Genomic DNA, 16,468 nt, shown 5'->3' with positions numbered 1-16,468 from the left:
GAGTCTTCCATGGCGGTTTGCAACCCAGAGAAAGGGTTTCTTAGACTTAGAGCGCGAAGTACAAGAAGACGATGAAGAGGATGCAGCGACTCCTATATTTTTCGTTCTCCCTGCAGACATAGGTTGTACCGCAACAGAAGAGCAAACCACAAGTGAAAAATTCCAAATGCGATAGGGCTGAACAGCTGAAATTTCTACTCGCCTCAGGTAAATTAGTAAATACCGGGATACTGAGGACTGCTAATATTGGTAGCAGAGCACATTACAGTCATGACAATGGAAAGACAGCGGTTGAAAAACACATGGCAGAGGAAAGAGAGCTGTTGAAAAACACATAGCCATCCCAGGAAAAAGAGATTTGCATTGTGCCCAAACATACTTCTCTTCAGAGAATGTTCCTCATAGCGGTGGTGGTGTTGCGCAGGTATGACAAAATCGTGGCAGCAACTCCAGTCACGGAGATGCGCTGCACTTCAAAGGAAATTACGCAAGTTAGAAGGGCTTCATTTGCAGAAGGAGGCATTCATATTTAGGATTCTTCACACGAAACGGGTTCCGTGACGTTTTCACCACTCGAAGGAATCATTCACCCCGGGTTCCGACAAAGAGCTCAATCAATCAATCAATCAAAGGCATTTATAAAGCGCACTACTCACCTGGAGGGTCTCAAGGCGCTTGGGGAGGGGGGGTCCGCTACTGCTCGAACAGCCAGGTCTTGAGCTTCTTCCTGAAGGAGAGGTGGTCTTGGGTCAGGCGCAGGACGGTCGGTAGGGAGTTCCAGGTCTTGGCGGCCAGGTAGGAGAAGGACCTTCCTCCTGTTGTCGCTCTTCGGATGCGGGGGACGGCGGCGAGGGCGTGACTGGTAGATCGGAGATGGCGTTTGGGAGCGTAGAAGTTGAGGCGGTTGTTGAGGTAACTCGGGCCTTGGTCGTGTAGGGCTTTGTGCGCGTGGGTGAGGAGACGGAAGGTGATTCTCTTGTTGACGGGGAGCCAGTGAAGGTCTCTCTGGTGTCCAGAGATGTGGCTGCGTCGGGGGATGTCGAGGACGAGTCTGGCTGAGGCGTTCTGGATCCGCTGGAGTCTCTTCTAGAGCTTGGCGGTGGTTCCGGCGTAGAGGGCGTTGCCGTAGTCCAGTCGGCTGGTGACGAGGGCCTGGGTGACCGTCTTCCTGGTCTCGATGGGGATCCACCGGAAGATCTTCCGTAGCATGCGTAGGATGTTGAAGCACGACGAGGAGACGGCGTTGACTTGTCTGGTCATGGAGAGGGAGGAGTCCAGGATGAAGCCCAGGTTGCGTGCGTGGTCTGTAGGTTTGGGTGCGGTGCCCAAGGCGGGGGGCCACCACGAGTCGTCCCAGGCGGAGGGCGAGGAGCCCAGGATGAGGACTTCCGTCTTGTCTGAGTTCAGTTTCAGGCGGCTGGTCGTCATCCACTCGGCTACGTCTTTCATCCCTTTGTGTAGGTTGGTTCTGGCGGCGTCGGGGTCGTTGGTCAGGGAGAGGCTCAGCTGGGTGTCGTCGGCATAGGAGATGATGTTGAGGTTGTGTTGGCGTGCGATGGCCGCAAGGGGGCTCATGTAGACGTTGAAGAGGGTGGGGCTGAGCGAGGACCCTTGGGGGACGCCGCAGATGACTTTGGTGGCCTCTGACTTGTACGGTGGTAGGCGGACTCTCTGTGTCCTTCCGTCAAGGAAGGAGATGATCCATTCCAGTGCCTTCTCCTGGATTCCGACGTTGCTGAGGCGCTGCACTAGGGTGCGGTGAGAGACAGTGTCGAATGCTGCGGAGAGGTCTAGGAGGATGAGGGCCGCTGTTTCTCCGTTGTCCAGCAGGGCTCGGATGTCATCGGTGGCAGCGATGAGGGCGGTCTCGGTGCTGTGGTTGGCTCGGAAGCCAGACTGAGAGGGGTCGAGGGATCCATTCGTCTCGAGGAAGGCGGCCAGCTGCTTGTTGACGGTCTTTTCGATGACTTTGGCTGGAAACGGGAGGAGCGAGATGGGGCGGTAGTTCTTGAGTTCGGTGGGGTCCGCTGTTGGTTTCTTTAGTAGAGCACTGAGTTCAGCGTGCTTCCAGCTCTCAGGGAAGGTGGCGGTGTCGAAGGAGGTGTTGATGATGTCCCGCAGGTGGGGTGCGATGACGGCGTCGGCCTTGTTGAAGACGTGGTGAGGGCAGGGGTCGGTTGGAGTTCCGGAGTGGATAGAGTTCATCGTGCGGATGGTGTCTTCTGTGTTGATCGGGGTCCAGGAGCTGAGGGTGGTGGTGGGGGGCGTTGGTGCGGTCGTGGGGAGCGTTGGTTGTGTGCTGAAGCTGTTGTGTATGTCGGCGATCTTGTTGTGGAAGTAGGAGGCGAGGGAGTTGCAGAGGTCTTGCGATGGGGTGATGTCGTTGGATCCAGCGTTGGGGTTGGAGAGCTCTTTCACGATGTTGAAGAGTTCCTTGCAGTTGTGTGCGTTGTTGTCCAGCCGGTCTTTGAATGCTGTTTTCTTGGTGGCGTGGATCAGTTGATGGTGCATTCAGGTGGCGATCTTGAGGGTGGTCATGTTGTCCGGTGTTGGCTCCCTTCTCCAGGCTTTCTCGAGGGCTCGGCAGTTCTTCTTGGAGCTCTTGAGTTCGTCTGTGAACCATGGGGCCTTCTTGCTGCCGGGTCTGCTGGGCGGGGTCTTCAGTGGGGCGAGTTCGTTCGCGCAGTTGCTGATCCACTTTGTGAGGTTGTCGGCGGCCTGGCTTGGGTTTGCTGAGCTGGCGGGAGGGTGCTGGCTCAGGGAAGCGGCGAGCTGGTCGGCTGTGATCTTGTTCCAGCTTCTTCGTGCAACCTGTTGCTGGTGGTGGTGGATCGTGGTTCTTCTGAAGGTGAAGTGGATGCAGCTGTGGTCTGTCCAATGGAGTCCGGTGGCATGGCTGAAGGCGATGTCTTTGCTGGATGAGAAGACGGCGTCGAGTGTGTGTCCGGCGAGGTGGGTGGGGGTGGTCACCAGCTGCTTGAGTCCGAGGGTGGCGAGGTTGTCAAGCAGGGTGGTGGTGTTGCGGTCGTTGTCGTTCTCCAGGTGGAAGTTGATGTCCCCCAAGAGGATGTAGTCGGCGGAGGGGAGGGTGTGTGGGCTGATGAAGTCGGCGATGTCTTCGCTGAATGGTGTGCGTGGTCCCAGGGGTCGGTAGATCAGGGTGCCTCTGAGGGTGGTCTTGGGGGCCGGTGTGGATCTGGAAGTGCAGGTGTTCGGCGATTGTCAGGGTGTCGTCGGTGTTGGTCGTGATGCGGATGGTGTCCCTGTGGATAATGGCGATGCCTCCTCCAGTCTGGTTGTCGCGGTCTTTCCGGGTGATCTTGTATCCGTCCGGGATGGCGATGGCGATGTCGGGTGCTGAGGAGTCGTTCATCCAGGTTTCCGTGAGGAAGGCAACGTCAGGAGCTGTGGTGTCGAGGAGGTTCCAGAGTTCGATGGCGTGTCTGTGGACGGAGCGGGTGTTGAGCAGGATGCACTTGAGGTGGTTGCTGCTGGTGTTCGGCTTGGTCGGTGCTGGTTTAGTGCAGGTCCGGATGCAGGCGAACTTGCAGGTGTGGCAGCTGAAGGGTCCGTGGGTGCGTCTCGGGGCGGCTCGGTAGCATCCCGGGATTCGGCCTGTGTTGAGTGCGTTGAGGGTGGCGGCGTCGTACGTCCGGCGGGTGGGGTGGCCTCTGCAGGGGCCAGGGGTCTTGGCACTGTGCGCGGTCCAGGCGCGGACGGGCGCAGACGGGCTTACCTTTGGCGCGCCTTCGGCGCACAATCGGCGCGCCCGCTGCGCGTGCACGCTGCGCGTTCGCCACTCTGCCATATGAGGAGAGTGGGGGGGCGGAGCGAGGGAGGAGCAGCTGGGAGGGGGAGCGGGGTGGCGAATGGGGAGGGCGAGCGAGGGAAGGGGGCGGGGCCGGAGGGGGGCAGCGGCGGGGAGGTGGCGGGAAACGCGGCCGGGGCTGGGCGAGAAGAGGGGGGGAGCCCAGGGGGCTAGGGCAAACGGCGGGAAAAGACGAGAAAAGGCGGCGAAGCAAGCTGGTGGCAGGGGGCACAGGAGATCCGCGGACCAAGCGGATCCGGCGGTCGGGGCACAGCAGAGGGCACAGCTGGTGGCAGGAGGCGCAGGAGACCCGTGGATCAAGCGGATCCGGCGGTCGGGGCTTCAGCAGAGATGCACAGGGCACAGCTCAGGGCAGAAGCGCCACCAGGGGACGGGCTCACTCGCGAGGAGTGTGCTCGGGGGTGACCTGCCCGGAGGTAAATGTGGTAATGAGTTTATGGACTTGTGCTATGGATAATAGGGTCACCAGTGTTTGTGTGGGGGCAGGGGGCTTAGGGTATGATAGCCACACCTGATGGGCCATTGCCACTATTTGGCCTATTGGGGGAATTGACTGGCCCCTAGTCTGAACATCTTGATGGCATCCTGTAGTGTAATAAAACTTTCCTCCTGGTAGAGTTCAGAGAGCATCAAGCATCCACCCATTTGCCATCTAGCTATCACCATCATGCTAGCCATTTATGCAAAGGGGTGAACTATCTAAATCAAGAGCAGAAGGCGCCTGCCGAATTATTCATTGCACCATCGCTCCCAGAGACTGCCCATCATCCGGATCACGTGAGGTAATTAAAGAGGATTTTGCCAACCCCTCATCAGCAGTGTCCCAAGCTGGTGGCCATCAAGTGTGCCGTCCAGTATGGAGTGCTCCCAATTAGGCTCACCATCTAACCAGTGGACATTATATTGTAGTTGTACTGCCAGCTAATATAATTCCATTCCACCCCTATCCCATGGTTGTTTTAGGGTATTGAGGCACACTCTACATCTCTTGCCTGCCCAGAGAAGCTGTACCAGCAGTTTATCGAAGTCCCTAAATACTGTTCAGGGAGTTTCATACATTGTACCATGTAGCATTTAGAGGCATTGTGGTACTATCACCATTTTATTTAAGGCTATTTTCCCCATGAGTGACAGTCTCAGTGTATATCAAAATATAATAAAAGAGTGTAGGTTGTGAAGAACTCGGCCCAGGTTCAGATCATGAAACCGACACTCCAGTATATGGCCTGCATGCCAAGATATTTGACACTATCTACTTTCCAGGATAGCCACACGTCTGGAAGACTGTCAACGGAGAGGCCCTTTAGGTGGCCCAAAAGGAATAGAGCAGACTTTGCAGTATTAACCCGTAGTCATGACATTTTATGATCCGTCCAACCGAGGTAGATCATGGCATAATTGGTGTGTAGAGAGATGGCGTGATAAGTATTACCAACTTGTGTACCCCGCGCATGGAGAACCTGTCGGAGCCAGCATACACACAGCTCCATGTCAATGGCAAAAATTAGGTGCCACGCCGTAGGACAATTTGGGCCTAGATGCATCGTCCAGTCCTCACCCTAGCCTGGGAGTTTCAGTAAAGCAATGCAATCAACTTAATGTATGTGTTTCCCAATCCCATAAAGCTTATCCATAGGTTTTCCTGTTTTCAGTTTCTATTTTTAGTAAATTCTGGTGGGGTTTTTTCAGTTTTTTTAATACCTTTAAAAAAAGTGGTTATTAGTGGTTGCACATTTTTGTGCCATTAAAAACTAGAGGAACAGTGTATTTTCAGCATTTATGGAATTTTAATTAAATTCAAATTATCGCTTGCTTTCTGCATCTGTATATATAGCGTGTGCACAGGGTTTATGAGGTCCAAATATATTTTGACTGCACCAGAATGGACTACAAAGTCAATAGCATTCTTCATTAACTCTGAAGTTTGTAACAATGCTTTCAGCATACCATCTAGGAAGTGGCAAGGATCTCCTACAGGGGAGCACTTCAGCTCAGAAATCGATTTAGACAGACCATCGTACATCTTTTCACAAATACTAGCTGAATTACTGCAAATTCAAACAATATCACTCAAATATATTTTTAACTTGAAGGAAACTTTTTTTAGCAGCATTCCAAGTGACACTGAGTTCCGTATTTACCAAACGTCTGGTGTCATGTTTTCACCACTATCTCAGATGCTTGGTGACAAAATTATTTTCACATCTACCAGTCACTGCACCTTGCATTGAATGTTTAAAGCCTGGGGTGTTGGCAATTCACTTACAATCAATACTGACTAACTAGAAAAGAGGGCTGATGTATCAAAGGATTTCACCCATTCTTTCACTGTGGGTAAATCTGATGGTACATATTAGGAAAGATTCTTATGAAACCAGCCATTTTACCTATCAGCGAAATCAAATGCAACCAAAATATCAAATATGATTTTGATATTTCCAGATTTTATACAGTTTATAAAATATTTAAATAAACGTAAAAAGTGCTTCTAAACACTGCATCTTTAAACCAAAGACCACAAAACTGAAAAAAGCAGAAGGAAGAAGAGACAATGTTTTAGTGACATCCCTAAACAACAAAACTCAAGCAGAATAATGTTAGGCCAGTCTTTCGATCGCTAGCAGCCCGGTGGCAGAGGGCTTGTGCGCGACTGTTGGAGCGCTGCTGTTATTTATTTTTAACTCTTGCCCCATTCTGCTGATTGCGAGCAGTGTTACCTACTCTCCTGACTTCTGTCTTGCTGATCACGAGCAGCGACGTTATTTTTAAAACCACCCTCACCTTTGTCCTGCTGACTACTAGCAGAGACGCTTACCTTTTAATCGGCCTGTCACCCTCCTAGTAGCCAAGCCTTCCGCTGTGGGCTGACCGCTTAACGGGGCTCCCCAGCGGCCGCGGGCGCCATCTTGGGTTGGGTAGGTCGGCGAGCTCGATCTTCGCGACACCCCCCTCGCCATCATCCTATTTAAACACCCATTATGTGTCAGTGCAGCGGGCGCGCCGTAGGCGCGCCAGAGTTGCGCCTGAGTTAAGCCCGTCTGCGCCCGTCCGCGGCCGGCCGGGGCAAGGGGCACGTCACCCTGCCTCTTTCCTCAAATATTCCCGCTCCTCCCTCCTCATGTGTCACGATCCTGCCCTCCCTCCACCTGAGTCATCCCTTAGGCTCGCCACATTTGGCCTGCTTACTGCCCGAAAATCTTTTCCCGAGGTTATCTATCCCCATCCATCGCCAGGTCTCCAGCCCCGGGGCCCAGGTCCTGTACCTCCTCATCGGCAAGAGCTCTAAAATCCTCTCTGTCAGTGACCTATCTCAACACCCGGTCCCTGGTCAGCCACCAGTCAGATATTTTTTACCTTCTGGGGTCTGAACAGCCGGATATCCTGTTCTTGACCGAGACCTGGTTAACAGACGATTCATCCCCCGATATCCTGGCGGCTATTCCCTCGGGATATTACATATTACAAGCCAACCGTGACTCTGGTAAAACTGGAGGGGGGGTTGCGGCTATCATAAAGCACCCGATCCGCTTTTCCATTGTGCCCACTACCAGTATTCCTATGACCGACTGCTTGGTACTTAGACTAGAACAGCCTGGGTCATCCCTCGTATGTGCCCTGGTCTATCGCCCCCCTCGACCTATGCCCAATTTTCCATCCCAATTTGGCGATCTTATCTCCCAGCTTACTATTAATAACACCAATGTCTTGGTCCTGGGAGACTTTAAATATTGGCCGTCGGATGCCCATGAAACCCCTTGTTCTTTGGCCTTTTCAGACCTCATGTTAGGTCTAAACTGTACCCAGCACATTCACTTACCCACGCACATTAAGGGTCACACCTTAGATCAGGTTTGGACATCCTGCCTCAACATTTCTGCTCCTCTTGTTCTCCCCTGCCTTTGGTCAGACCACTCTTTAATTACTTTCACCCTTGCGATGCCCTCTCCTGCCACTAAGACCCTAGATACCAACTTCCTGGCCCGTAACTGGAACAGGGCAGATTTAAACGAATTCACATCACTTCTCAGCTCATCTGTCCCACCTACCACCAGTCCATCTGTCTCCATCGACTCCCAGACACTGAGCCTCACCCAATGGCTCACTTCTGCTGCTGATGTGGTAGCACCTTTAAAACTAGTCAGAGCTAGACGATGCCACGACGCCCAGAGGTGGTTCACTGAGGACCTGAGAGCGCACAAACTTGGTCTCCGCCAGGCAGATCGGCGCTGGCGCCGGGGGTACTCCCCCGAGACCAAGGAGACATTTTCTTCCCTACTCAAAAAATATAAATCAGCCATAGCATCAGCCAAATCCCTCTATTTCTCTAATAAAATTTTAGGTTCCTCCAACAGATCTAAAGATATATTTTCAATTGTGGAGGAACTCTCTAACCCGGCCAGAGTAACCATCGCGCCCTTCCCCTCTCAATCCTTGTGCGACTCTCTGAATCAATTTTTTGTTGACAAAATTATTAAAATAAAAACTAGTATCTCTGTCCAAGCCCCGTCAACCCCTTCCCTCCTCACTCCCCCCACCAACTCCTTCAACTCTCACATCTTAATCCAGATCCCTCCCATCCTGACTACTAATTTCCTCTCTCTTTTGCACAAAGTCTCTTCTGGCTCTCCACGCGATTGTTGCCCCCCTTCGGGTAGCTTTCGCTTCTTGCCCTGAACCCCCCCTGGCCCTTTTGAACAACTCTCTGGCCACTGGGGAGGTCCCCTGCTCTTTTAAACAAGCTGAGGTGGTCGCTATCCTAAAAAAACCTTTGGCAGACCCCTCTATCATGAGCAACTACCGCCCTATATCTCTCCTCCCTTTCCTTAGCAAAGTCCTGGAGTCGCATGTCACTCATACACTCAGTACTTTTGTCGAAGATTCACGTGTCTTGGACTCCAAGCAAGCCGGATTCAGACCTGCGCACTCCACGGAGGCAGTCATCCTCTCCGTGATGGATGAATTGCGCAGAGGGGCCGACGCCAACATCCGTCAGGCTCTAGTCCTCCTGGATCTATCGGCCGCTTTTGACACGGTCGACCATGGGATCTTGGTCGGCCGTGTCAGGGAGGCCGGTATCCAGGGCACCGCCCTGGCCTGGGTTCAGTCCTTCTTGACTGAACGCCAACAAGCCGTCAGACTGTCCCAGTTCTCTGCTACCCAGGTCGTGCTGACCTGCGGTGTCCCGCAGGGCTCTTCCTTGTCCCCTCTTCTTTTTAATTTGTATCTGGTTCCTTTACTTCGTTCCCTCCGTGAGTTTAATGTCGCCGCGTTTAATTACGCGGACGACATACAATTGGTTTTTACCATAGACTCTTCTGACGATTCCATCACGACCTTCCAAAACACGCTCGGCTTCATCAGCAATTGGATGAGCACAAACCATCTGAAGCTCAACCCCGACAAGACCGAACTGGTTCTTACCGGGGGACCCTCCAATCCTTGGCAGCCGTCCTTCTGGCCTGCGAGTCTGGGTAGCCCTCCCTCCCCAGTGAACTGTGCCAAAAGTCTGGGTGTTGTCATCAGCAACGATCTTTCTATGACACCCCAGATCAGCGCAGTAGTGTCCGCCAGCCACTTTCAACTCAGAAAAATCGAAAAATCTCTCGCCTACTTACCACTGAAGCCCTTACTTTGGCCTTGCTTGCGTTAGTCATTTCGCGGCTCGACTACGCAAATGCTTTGTACGTAGGCATCCCTGACTACCAACTGAAGAGACTCCAGTTGATCCAAAATCAGGCTGCCCGCCTGATTTATCACCAACCTAGTGATCAACATGTTCGTCCCCTCCTTAATAGTCTCCACTGGCTGCCGGTATCCGCTCGCTGCAAATTCAAGCTCGGCTGCATTATTTTCAAATCTCTCGCTGGTCAAGGCCCCCTCTTTATTTCTTCTCTTCTCTTCTCCATCCGTACGTTCCTCTCGCAACCTTCGGTCATCTCAGATGGCCCTGTTATCGGTTCCCAGATTCAAGAGGAAGAAACATGGTGGCCTCAGCTTTTCATTTCTGGCTCCATCTTTCTGGAACTCCCTCCCCTCCCCCCTCAGGTTGTCCCTTTCACATTCCGGGTTCAGATCACTCCTTAAAACCCTTCTTTTCACTGAGTCCTATCCTTAAATTCTGTTTCACGTTCCCCTTCACGTTCCCTCAGCCTAAGCGCCAAGAAACCTAATGGTGTTAGTTGCGCTAAATAAATTCTTTTAACATAACAACATAACATAACAGTCTTTCTTGATGCTACCTTACGTCAGAATGAAATAAAAAAAAAGGCTCTTTCACTCATCTTTTCCTTTCTTTGAATGGCACTTAGTTTGTGGTTGCAAAGGTGTTTTTTCAGTGTTTATATGTTTACACCGGTGATGTCTATTTTCCTTTCTGTGGCGTGTTATCAGTTATTATAGGTTTAAACCTAAAACCAGATAGCCTACTTATCCAGTATAATGACATCCCGGCACCATCAATTTGAAATAGTACTAGTGTATCAACAGTACTGTAGCTGCTTTGTTGTGAGAATGATTTAGCTTTCTTTAATAGAGAGGTGGTACCAGGCCATTTTGATTATCTAGGTGATGTGTTGCTTTTGAAATGCAATCCATGTCCGGAGTGAATCCTATACAAATGATATTGGGTATAATTTGGGATTTAAATGTGTTAAGGTCTATGTTGTTGAGCCAGGTTTGGAGTAGGTGTTGCTTTTTGGTCATGACAAATGGTATGAATTAGAAGGAAGTCTTACTTTAATGTGCTACTGCACTGTAAACTTAGCAGGCCTAAATGTTGTTTGGAAGCGTTACCCCATTAAAGCTAGAACTATTGTCTTTACTCGTGCATGCTTTATAGAAATGTCTGTAAAACAAGGTGCATGTAGTCTACCTACCACAATATTAATATTGGGCACTGTAAAAAGGGTAGATGAGACTAATAATAACACTTAGGTCTCGGTTTCTGTGCGACATTGTATCATTGTTAAGTTAAAATGTGTAAAATCTATTGATCTCAGAATTTAAAAATGTTTTGATGATTTTCATGTGATCAATAGACCTGCCAAAAGTACCAGTGCATCTGCCACCAATCATGCAACATAGGTGGACTAGTCTCATCATGATTCTGCTCTTCAGTGTTTGTCCCTTCTCAGAGGCCTGTCCTTGTGTGGATTTCCATCTACAGTCTTTCTTCTGTAATTGGGATTTTGGTGAGTCTTCTCCAAAACGTTTTCAAAACCATAGTTGGCAGTAGATGCCTAACAATCATAACTCTGGTGATGGAAAGTTTCATTTGTGTGTTTGTCTGCTTGTGCTCCTTCATCATAGTTACCATTTTAATGTTTTTCATTATATGAAGGAATGGTCATTATAAAATGCAGGTTTAAGAGATAGAAAATGGTGCAAAAGTGTAGATGGAGGAATTAATGAATACATCAAATTTGTAATGCCAATACTGTTAAGTCGTATAAGGCCTGTCAAGAAATGATAGTTTATTCACTAAGGGTAGGGACACGCAAGGATGCTCTGTCTTTTAGTTTGATATTTACTAAAAGTATGAGACAATGAAACATTTTCAGAATCGGGACCCTCATTTGCTGCTTTGCTCTTCAGTCCAGTCCACTCATGCAGCTCCATTCTGTATAGCCGATTGAGTGAAATCATTCCATTTGGAAGGTGCATTTGCAATGCACTTTAGTCAAGTATTTCTGAGTTGGTAATTCATGGTATTGGGTTGACAATCACTATTGCAGTTTGAGAACACAGCCAATACAAACTGGGCAACACCTGAATGCTGTCTGAATCTATAGTCTCCTTTACCTAAGAGATATCACTACTGTATGAACCTTTAGCATCTCTCTAGCTTTATAGTCTATAGCCAGAGTTTGTGAAGTGTGAGAATGTGTTGTACTTTTCCACCCTCCACGTGGCAAAGATAACCTCAGTCATAATTTATTAATGGGAATCAGAGTTTAATTGGCAGGATAAAAAAATTAAAAGTTATATGAAAATTAAAAATTATTGTCCTTGTAGAAGTTGATTGTCTGCCTATGTAAATTGGGCAAAAATCCCAACTTCCATCAGCATTTTCTTGAGCTGGGCCCAGTGGCATAGCTAGCCCTTTGGCCGACTGTGGCTGCCCCTCCACTTACAGACCCGAGTGGCGGCATTGAAGAGTGGGGATGCTGGTGAGATCCCTCCGTTTGACCCGCGGTAGCCGCATTGAAGTGCAGGGGTGCTGGCGATTGCCGCCCGAGATGGCAGATAAGATTGAGGGGAGGCTGTGGCTCCTACCCCCCTTGTTACACTAATGACAGGGCCAATTCCAAAGCCCCTTCAGAGAGTTATACTTGCTTGGAACAGAGTTGCACTGTAATTCTTAAAAAAACCCTTTCCAGATATTATATTTGCTTTCTCCCTCACTCGCTCATTGCTTTTTAAGGCTGATATATGTGACCCAACACTTTTGAAGATGACCAGTTGTCACTGACTCGGACACGATCCACATACAAAGCGCAGCTAAGTCCACTGACTGTGCACATCTGAATCTGGGGCACAACCTGAAGGCCAAAACAAATAATGCATGCTCTCATCCTGGAACGGCTGCCATGTACAAACTCATAGCTAATTTCTTTGAAGATAATTTGCTGCTAACTTTCTGCTTTATATTACACAGTGATAAAAGGAGAGTTTCTATCTGAGAGAAATGTGACTACAGATTCTGGATTCTCAATCGAGGGCTATGACATTCTAGTAAAACAGGTATGTATAATATTATTAATTTATTTATTTTCCTCTATATTTTATCAATCTTTTAATACAAGAATTAAATTAAATTCAGCAGTGTAGGTATGTATTAACCTTAAGCATCTAATGTTAGAAGACTTCATCTACATAGTTGTCATTAACGTCCTAATGAAGGCATCAGTTGAGCATGCTCATTTTAGTTCTACAAGCTGTCATCTAACACAAGCCACAATGGAATTATACTATCTACTCAGTGGTAGTCTTGGCTCACTTGTCTCTCCTCCTTGGTTCATTTTCACACATTTGAAAGACAAGGTTTATACAATTGAACAGCTGCACCCTTCCATGTCATCACATCCTGGTGCTGCTTCGAAACTAGTCATAACTACTGGTAACTCCTGTATGTCTAACTTGCTAGCATTAGCAAGTCAGCAGTACAAAACATCATCCACTTCTAGCTTGTCCACCATCCTATGTAGGAAATGTGGCTACCACTCCACTCCCCACCATGTGTTCCAGAAATCTGCTTCCTCCACAAGACGCAGGAATCAAGTAAATCTGAAGCAGAGATGTAGCCTCTGTATGATGAAAAGCTAAATATTTGAGCTCATTTAATAATGTGACTACATTTAAAGAAGTTGTTTAAGAATAGCTGTTTAAAGGGTTTACATGCCCTGTTTCCCTCAAAAACTGTCAATTCTTCCCTCTAGTCACCCCAGCCTCCATCTAAACACAGGGTATCATTTAATAGATGGTATCAGGTACTTTAATGAAAAGTCTGGTCCCCTTTTGAAAACACAGTGATTTGTAAGAACCCCAAACCCAGTCTGCTATATGTGGGCATAAATGCATCTTACGTAATAAAGCAATTCACATTGACTACCAGCCATCTTGTCCTACTTTTCTATCTAAACTTGGTATTCAAACAAGGAGAGAACGATGGTCATAAACTCAGCATTCGTCCATTGACATCAACTTTCATCTTCAATTTTGGGTCGCAGTTGTCCAGACCTTGTCCTTGATTACAGGTCTGGCAGTCCACGGACCACCAGACTTGCGGGGGCGCAGCGGTGGTGATATCCCAACCACCCTATTATGTGTCGGGTGGTGGGACCGCCACAGCGGTGGCTGTTCTCTGGAGGTGTTGCAGCAGTCAGAGGGCTGCAATATGCTTGGTGAGCCTGCTTCGGTTCTGCCAAGCATATTACGAGCTTCCTGTCCGCTAGTGGTGTTATGGAGGTTCTTACTTCATGTACACCATGGCGGACAGGAAACAAAGGGGTCACTGCAGAGCCCCCTGTGCCTGCTACACATGGGGATGCACACAGGGGAGCAAAACATATGCCCCCCTGTATTCATGCAGAGTTCCTGCATGCCATGGACTTTTCAGTCCATGTCGCGCACGAAATGTTTTTCATGTTCCCATTGCAGGGACCGTTTTTAGAGGCACTGCCGTGGGAAAGCCAAAAACCAGCCAGCCAGATTGAAGGAAACTCCGAATCTGGCAGTTGGTCTACCGCAGCCTTGGTGGTGCAGCAGCGGGACGGGCCCAGCATTGTACTGCGAATTCCTAATCGGGCTCTCTGTGTTGTCTCTATGGCCCAGTGTAGCCGATGAGAGACCATAACTGATAACACTGGAATGGATATTAGGAACTTGCCACTGAGGGGTTATTTCATCATAATTTGGTCACAACCTTCAGCTGGGAACCAATCCACCACAAGTTGCAGCACCACTCCACTGGTCAAATCAAATCAAATCAAAATAAGCTTTATTCGATATTCAAAAAGGATATCATAAAAGCAATCATTACATTTTGTTAAAAACACAAACATCATAAAAAATATAAAAAGTGCAAAACAGCCAAGGATTTAAAAAACACAAACATGCATGGGCTATCATAAAGATTTCCTGAATTTAAGCAGCAATTTTAAGAACTGTTCCATAGTGCATATAACATCTTTGTCCTCCAACTGTTGCAACCGAACAAAGGCATCTCTACAGGTCCTCAAGCCCCATTTCTTAAAAAGAGGTCTCAATAAAGCTTTCCTGGGAACTAGATAATATGTACAGAATAAAATAGAATGAATGTTCGATTGAGGGGAAAGGTCATCACAAGGGCATGGGCAGAGATTTCGAGACCAATTGTTACAAGAAGGGAATGTTATAAGGCGGTAGAAAGAGCCCAATCTAAATCTAGTAAGAAGCATTCTAGAAAAATGGGAAAAATCAGAGGAAAGATACAATTGGGGACCCTTATTCAAAGTAATCAGTTGGAAATCCAAAGTTGTTTTGTTTGATTTTTGAATAGCCCACCTCTTGGCTTCCAGATGATCCATTAAGATCTTTCTCAAGGTTTTCCTAGAAAAGTTCTCCAACGACATAGGATCAGTATATAGATCTGGGCGTCCAATTTCACAAAAAACACTTTTTACGTATACCAGCCATTTCGTGTATTTTGCCCCTTCTAGTTTAAGAATGTCCAAAATTACTTCTCGATTTAGTACAGCCTCCGGGGTGGACCAGATTTTATGCCACAAAAGCAGGGGCTCAACTTTAATTACATCTGAAATGTATGGTAGACCTAACTCTATGTGGGTCATGTAGACAGATGTTGATTTCGGTATAGCTAGTAGATACCTTAAAAAATGGTTTTCTACTGTTTGGATGGCTGATATATTCTCGATCCCCCACAGACCGGCCCCATAGATTGCTGTTGAGACACATTTGGCTTTATAGATAAGAATAAGCTCTTTTACTGGCCTCCCCCCTATTTTGCTGGCAAAATCACGAAGCGCCCCAATTGCTCTAACAAATGCAAGTTTCCTAGCTTTAACAGCAGACTGCCATGTCACCTTTCTATGGACACAGATGCCCAGATACGGAAAATGATCCACTGTGTCTATTCTTTGACCTTCAATGAATATGGGACATGGGATTTTCTTTGATCCCTTACTGCATACCATCGAAAAAGTTTTGCCAATATTCACTTTGAGACCCCTTTCATGCATAAAATTTGAAAAGGCAGTAACTGCTCTTTGTAGGCCCAGTCGTGTTTGAGATAAAATAGCCGCATCGTCGGCATACAACAAAATTGGTACGGCTTGTCCTCCCACTTTCGGATAATCACATTCGATGTTTTTCAAGTGATCTCCAATGGCGTTTATGTAGAGAGAGAAAAGCAGGGGGGCTAAAATGCACCCCTGCCTCACCCCTCTGGTGATGGTAAACCTTGGAGAGCACTCCCCCCTCAGACCAAACCGCACCCTCGCCCACTCCACTGGTCAATAATAATTAAGCTTCAGATTGTGGAGCCTCTAATCTGCTCCTAACATCAGATACCCTGGGCATGCAACCGATTTTCCTGTTGAATCCTTGTTCAACATAGGAGATTTACCTAATTTACACACTGGCAAATAGCACATTTGCAATTGACACATGGGCAATGGAGGATTGGTTAATATTATTAAGCTACATGAAGAGTTTGTACGGAACCCACTGACATTACTGACTAGTGGACTACTAATGACTTTGACACATGGACACAATCAAAGCAAATGATTACATCCTGGTGCTCTGTGCGATGTCTTTTGCAAAATAGTTGAATACATTAGCTGTACCTATGCACAGCTGTGCAGACTGTTGTTTTTCTGCAACTTGATGCATGATTCATTACATTTTCGTGGTCAGGTTGAATGGGTTATTCGTACCAAGTGATATCTTTTATGCTGCTGGCTTACACGCTGACACTGTCTTCATCCTCTTTCAGGTTTTTAAGGGAGGAAATAATTTGAAAAATATCATCTTCGTTTCCCGTTTGGTCAAAACAACCTGTGAAACCTCATACAACTATAGAAACACAGACTGCCTCATCGTAGGTAAGTGTTTTGTGAAGTACGGTCATCAGTCCCT

At 48.1% G+C, this 16,468-nt stretch overlaps 1 protein-coding gene across 2 annotated transcripts in view; it reads left to right on the top strand.

The window, feature by feature from the left end:
* The first annotated feature begins 10,870 nt into the window (after positions 1 to 10,870).
* Positions 10,871 to 16,468, top strand: part of LOC144785887 (metalloproteinase inhibitor 1-like) — a 62,930-nt gene continuing 57,332 nt past the window's right edge. For both annotated transcript variants that reach the window (XM_078664754.1, XM_078664755.1), the window contains exons 1-3: positions 10,871 to 11,019; positions 12,486 to 12,571; positions 16,326 to 16,434. In XM_078664754.1, coding sequence (XP_078520880.1) covers positions 10,902 to 11,019; positions 12,486 to 12,571; positions 16,326 to 16,434 — 313 coding nt within the window. In that variant the 5' untranslated portion in view covers positions 10,871 to 10,901. The remainder of the gene's footprint in view (positions 11,020 to 12,485; positions 12,572 to 16,325; positions 16,435 to 16,468) is intronic.

Source organism: Lissotriton helveticus, chromosome 10 (genome assembly GCF_964261635.1).
Source record: "Lissotriton helveticus chromosome 10, aLisHel1.1, whole genome shotgun sequence".
Lineage (NCBI taxonomy): Eukaryota > Metazoa > Chordata > Amphibia > Caudata > Salamandridae > Lissotriton > Lissotriton helveticus.
Note: the sequence above shows the minus strand (reverse complement) of the source record. Positions and strands in the feature narration are given on the sequence as shown.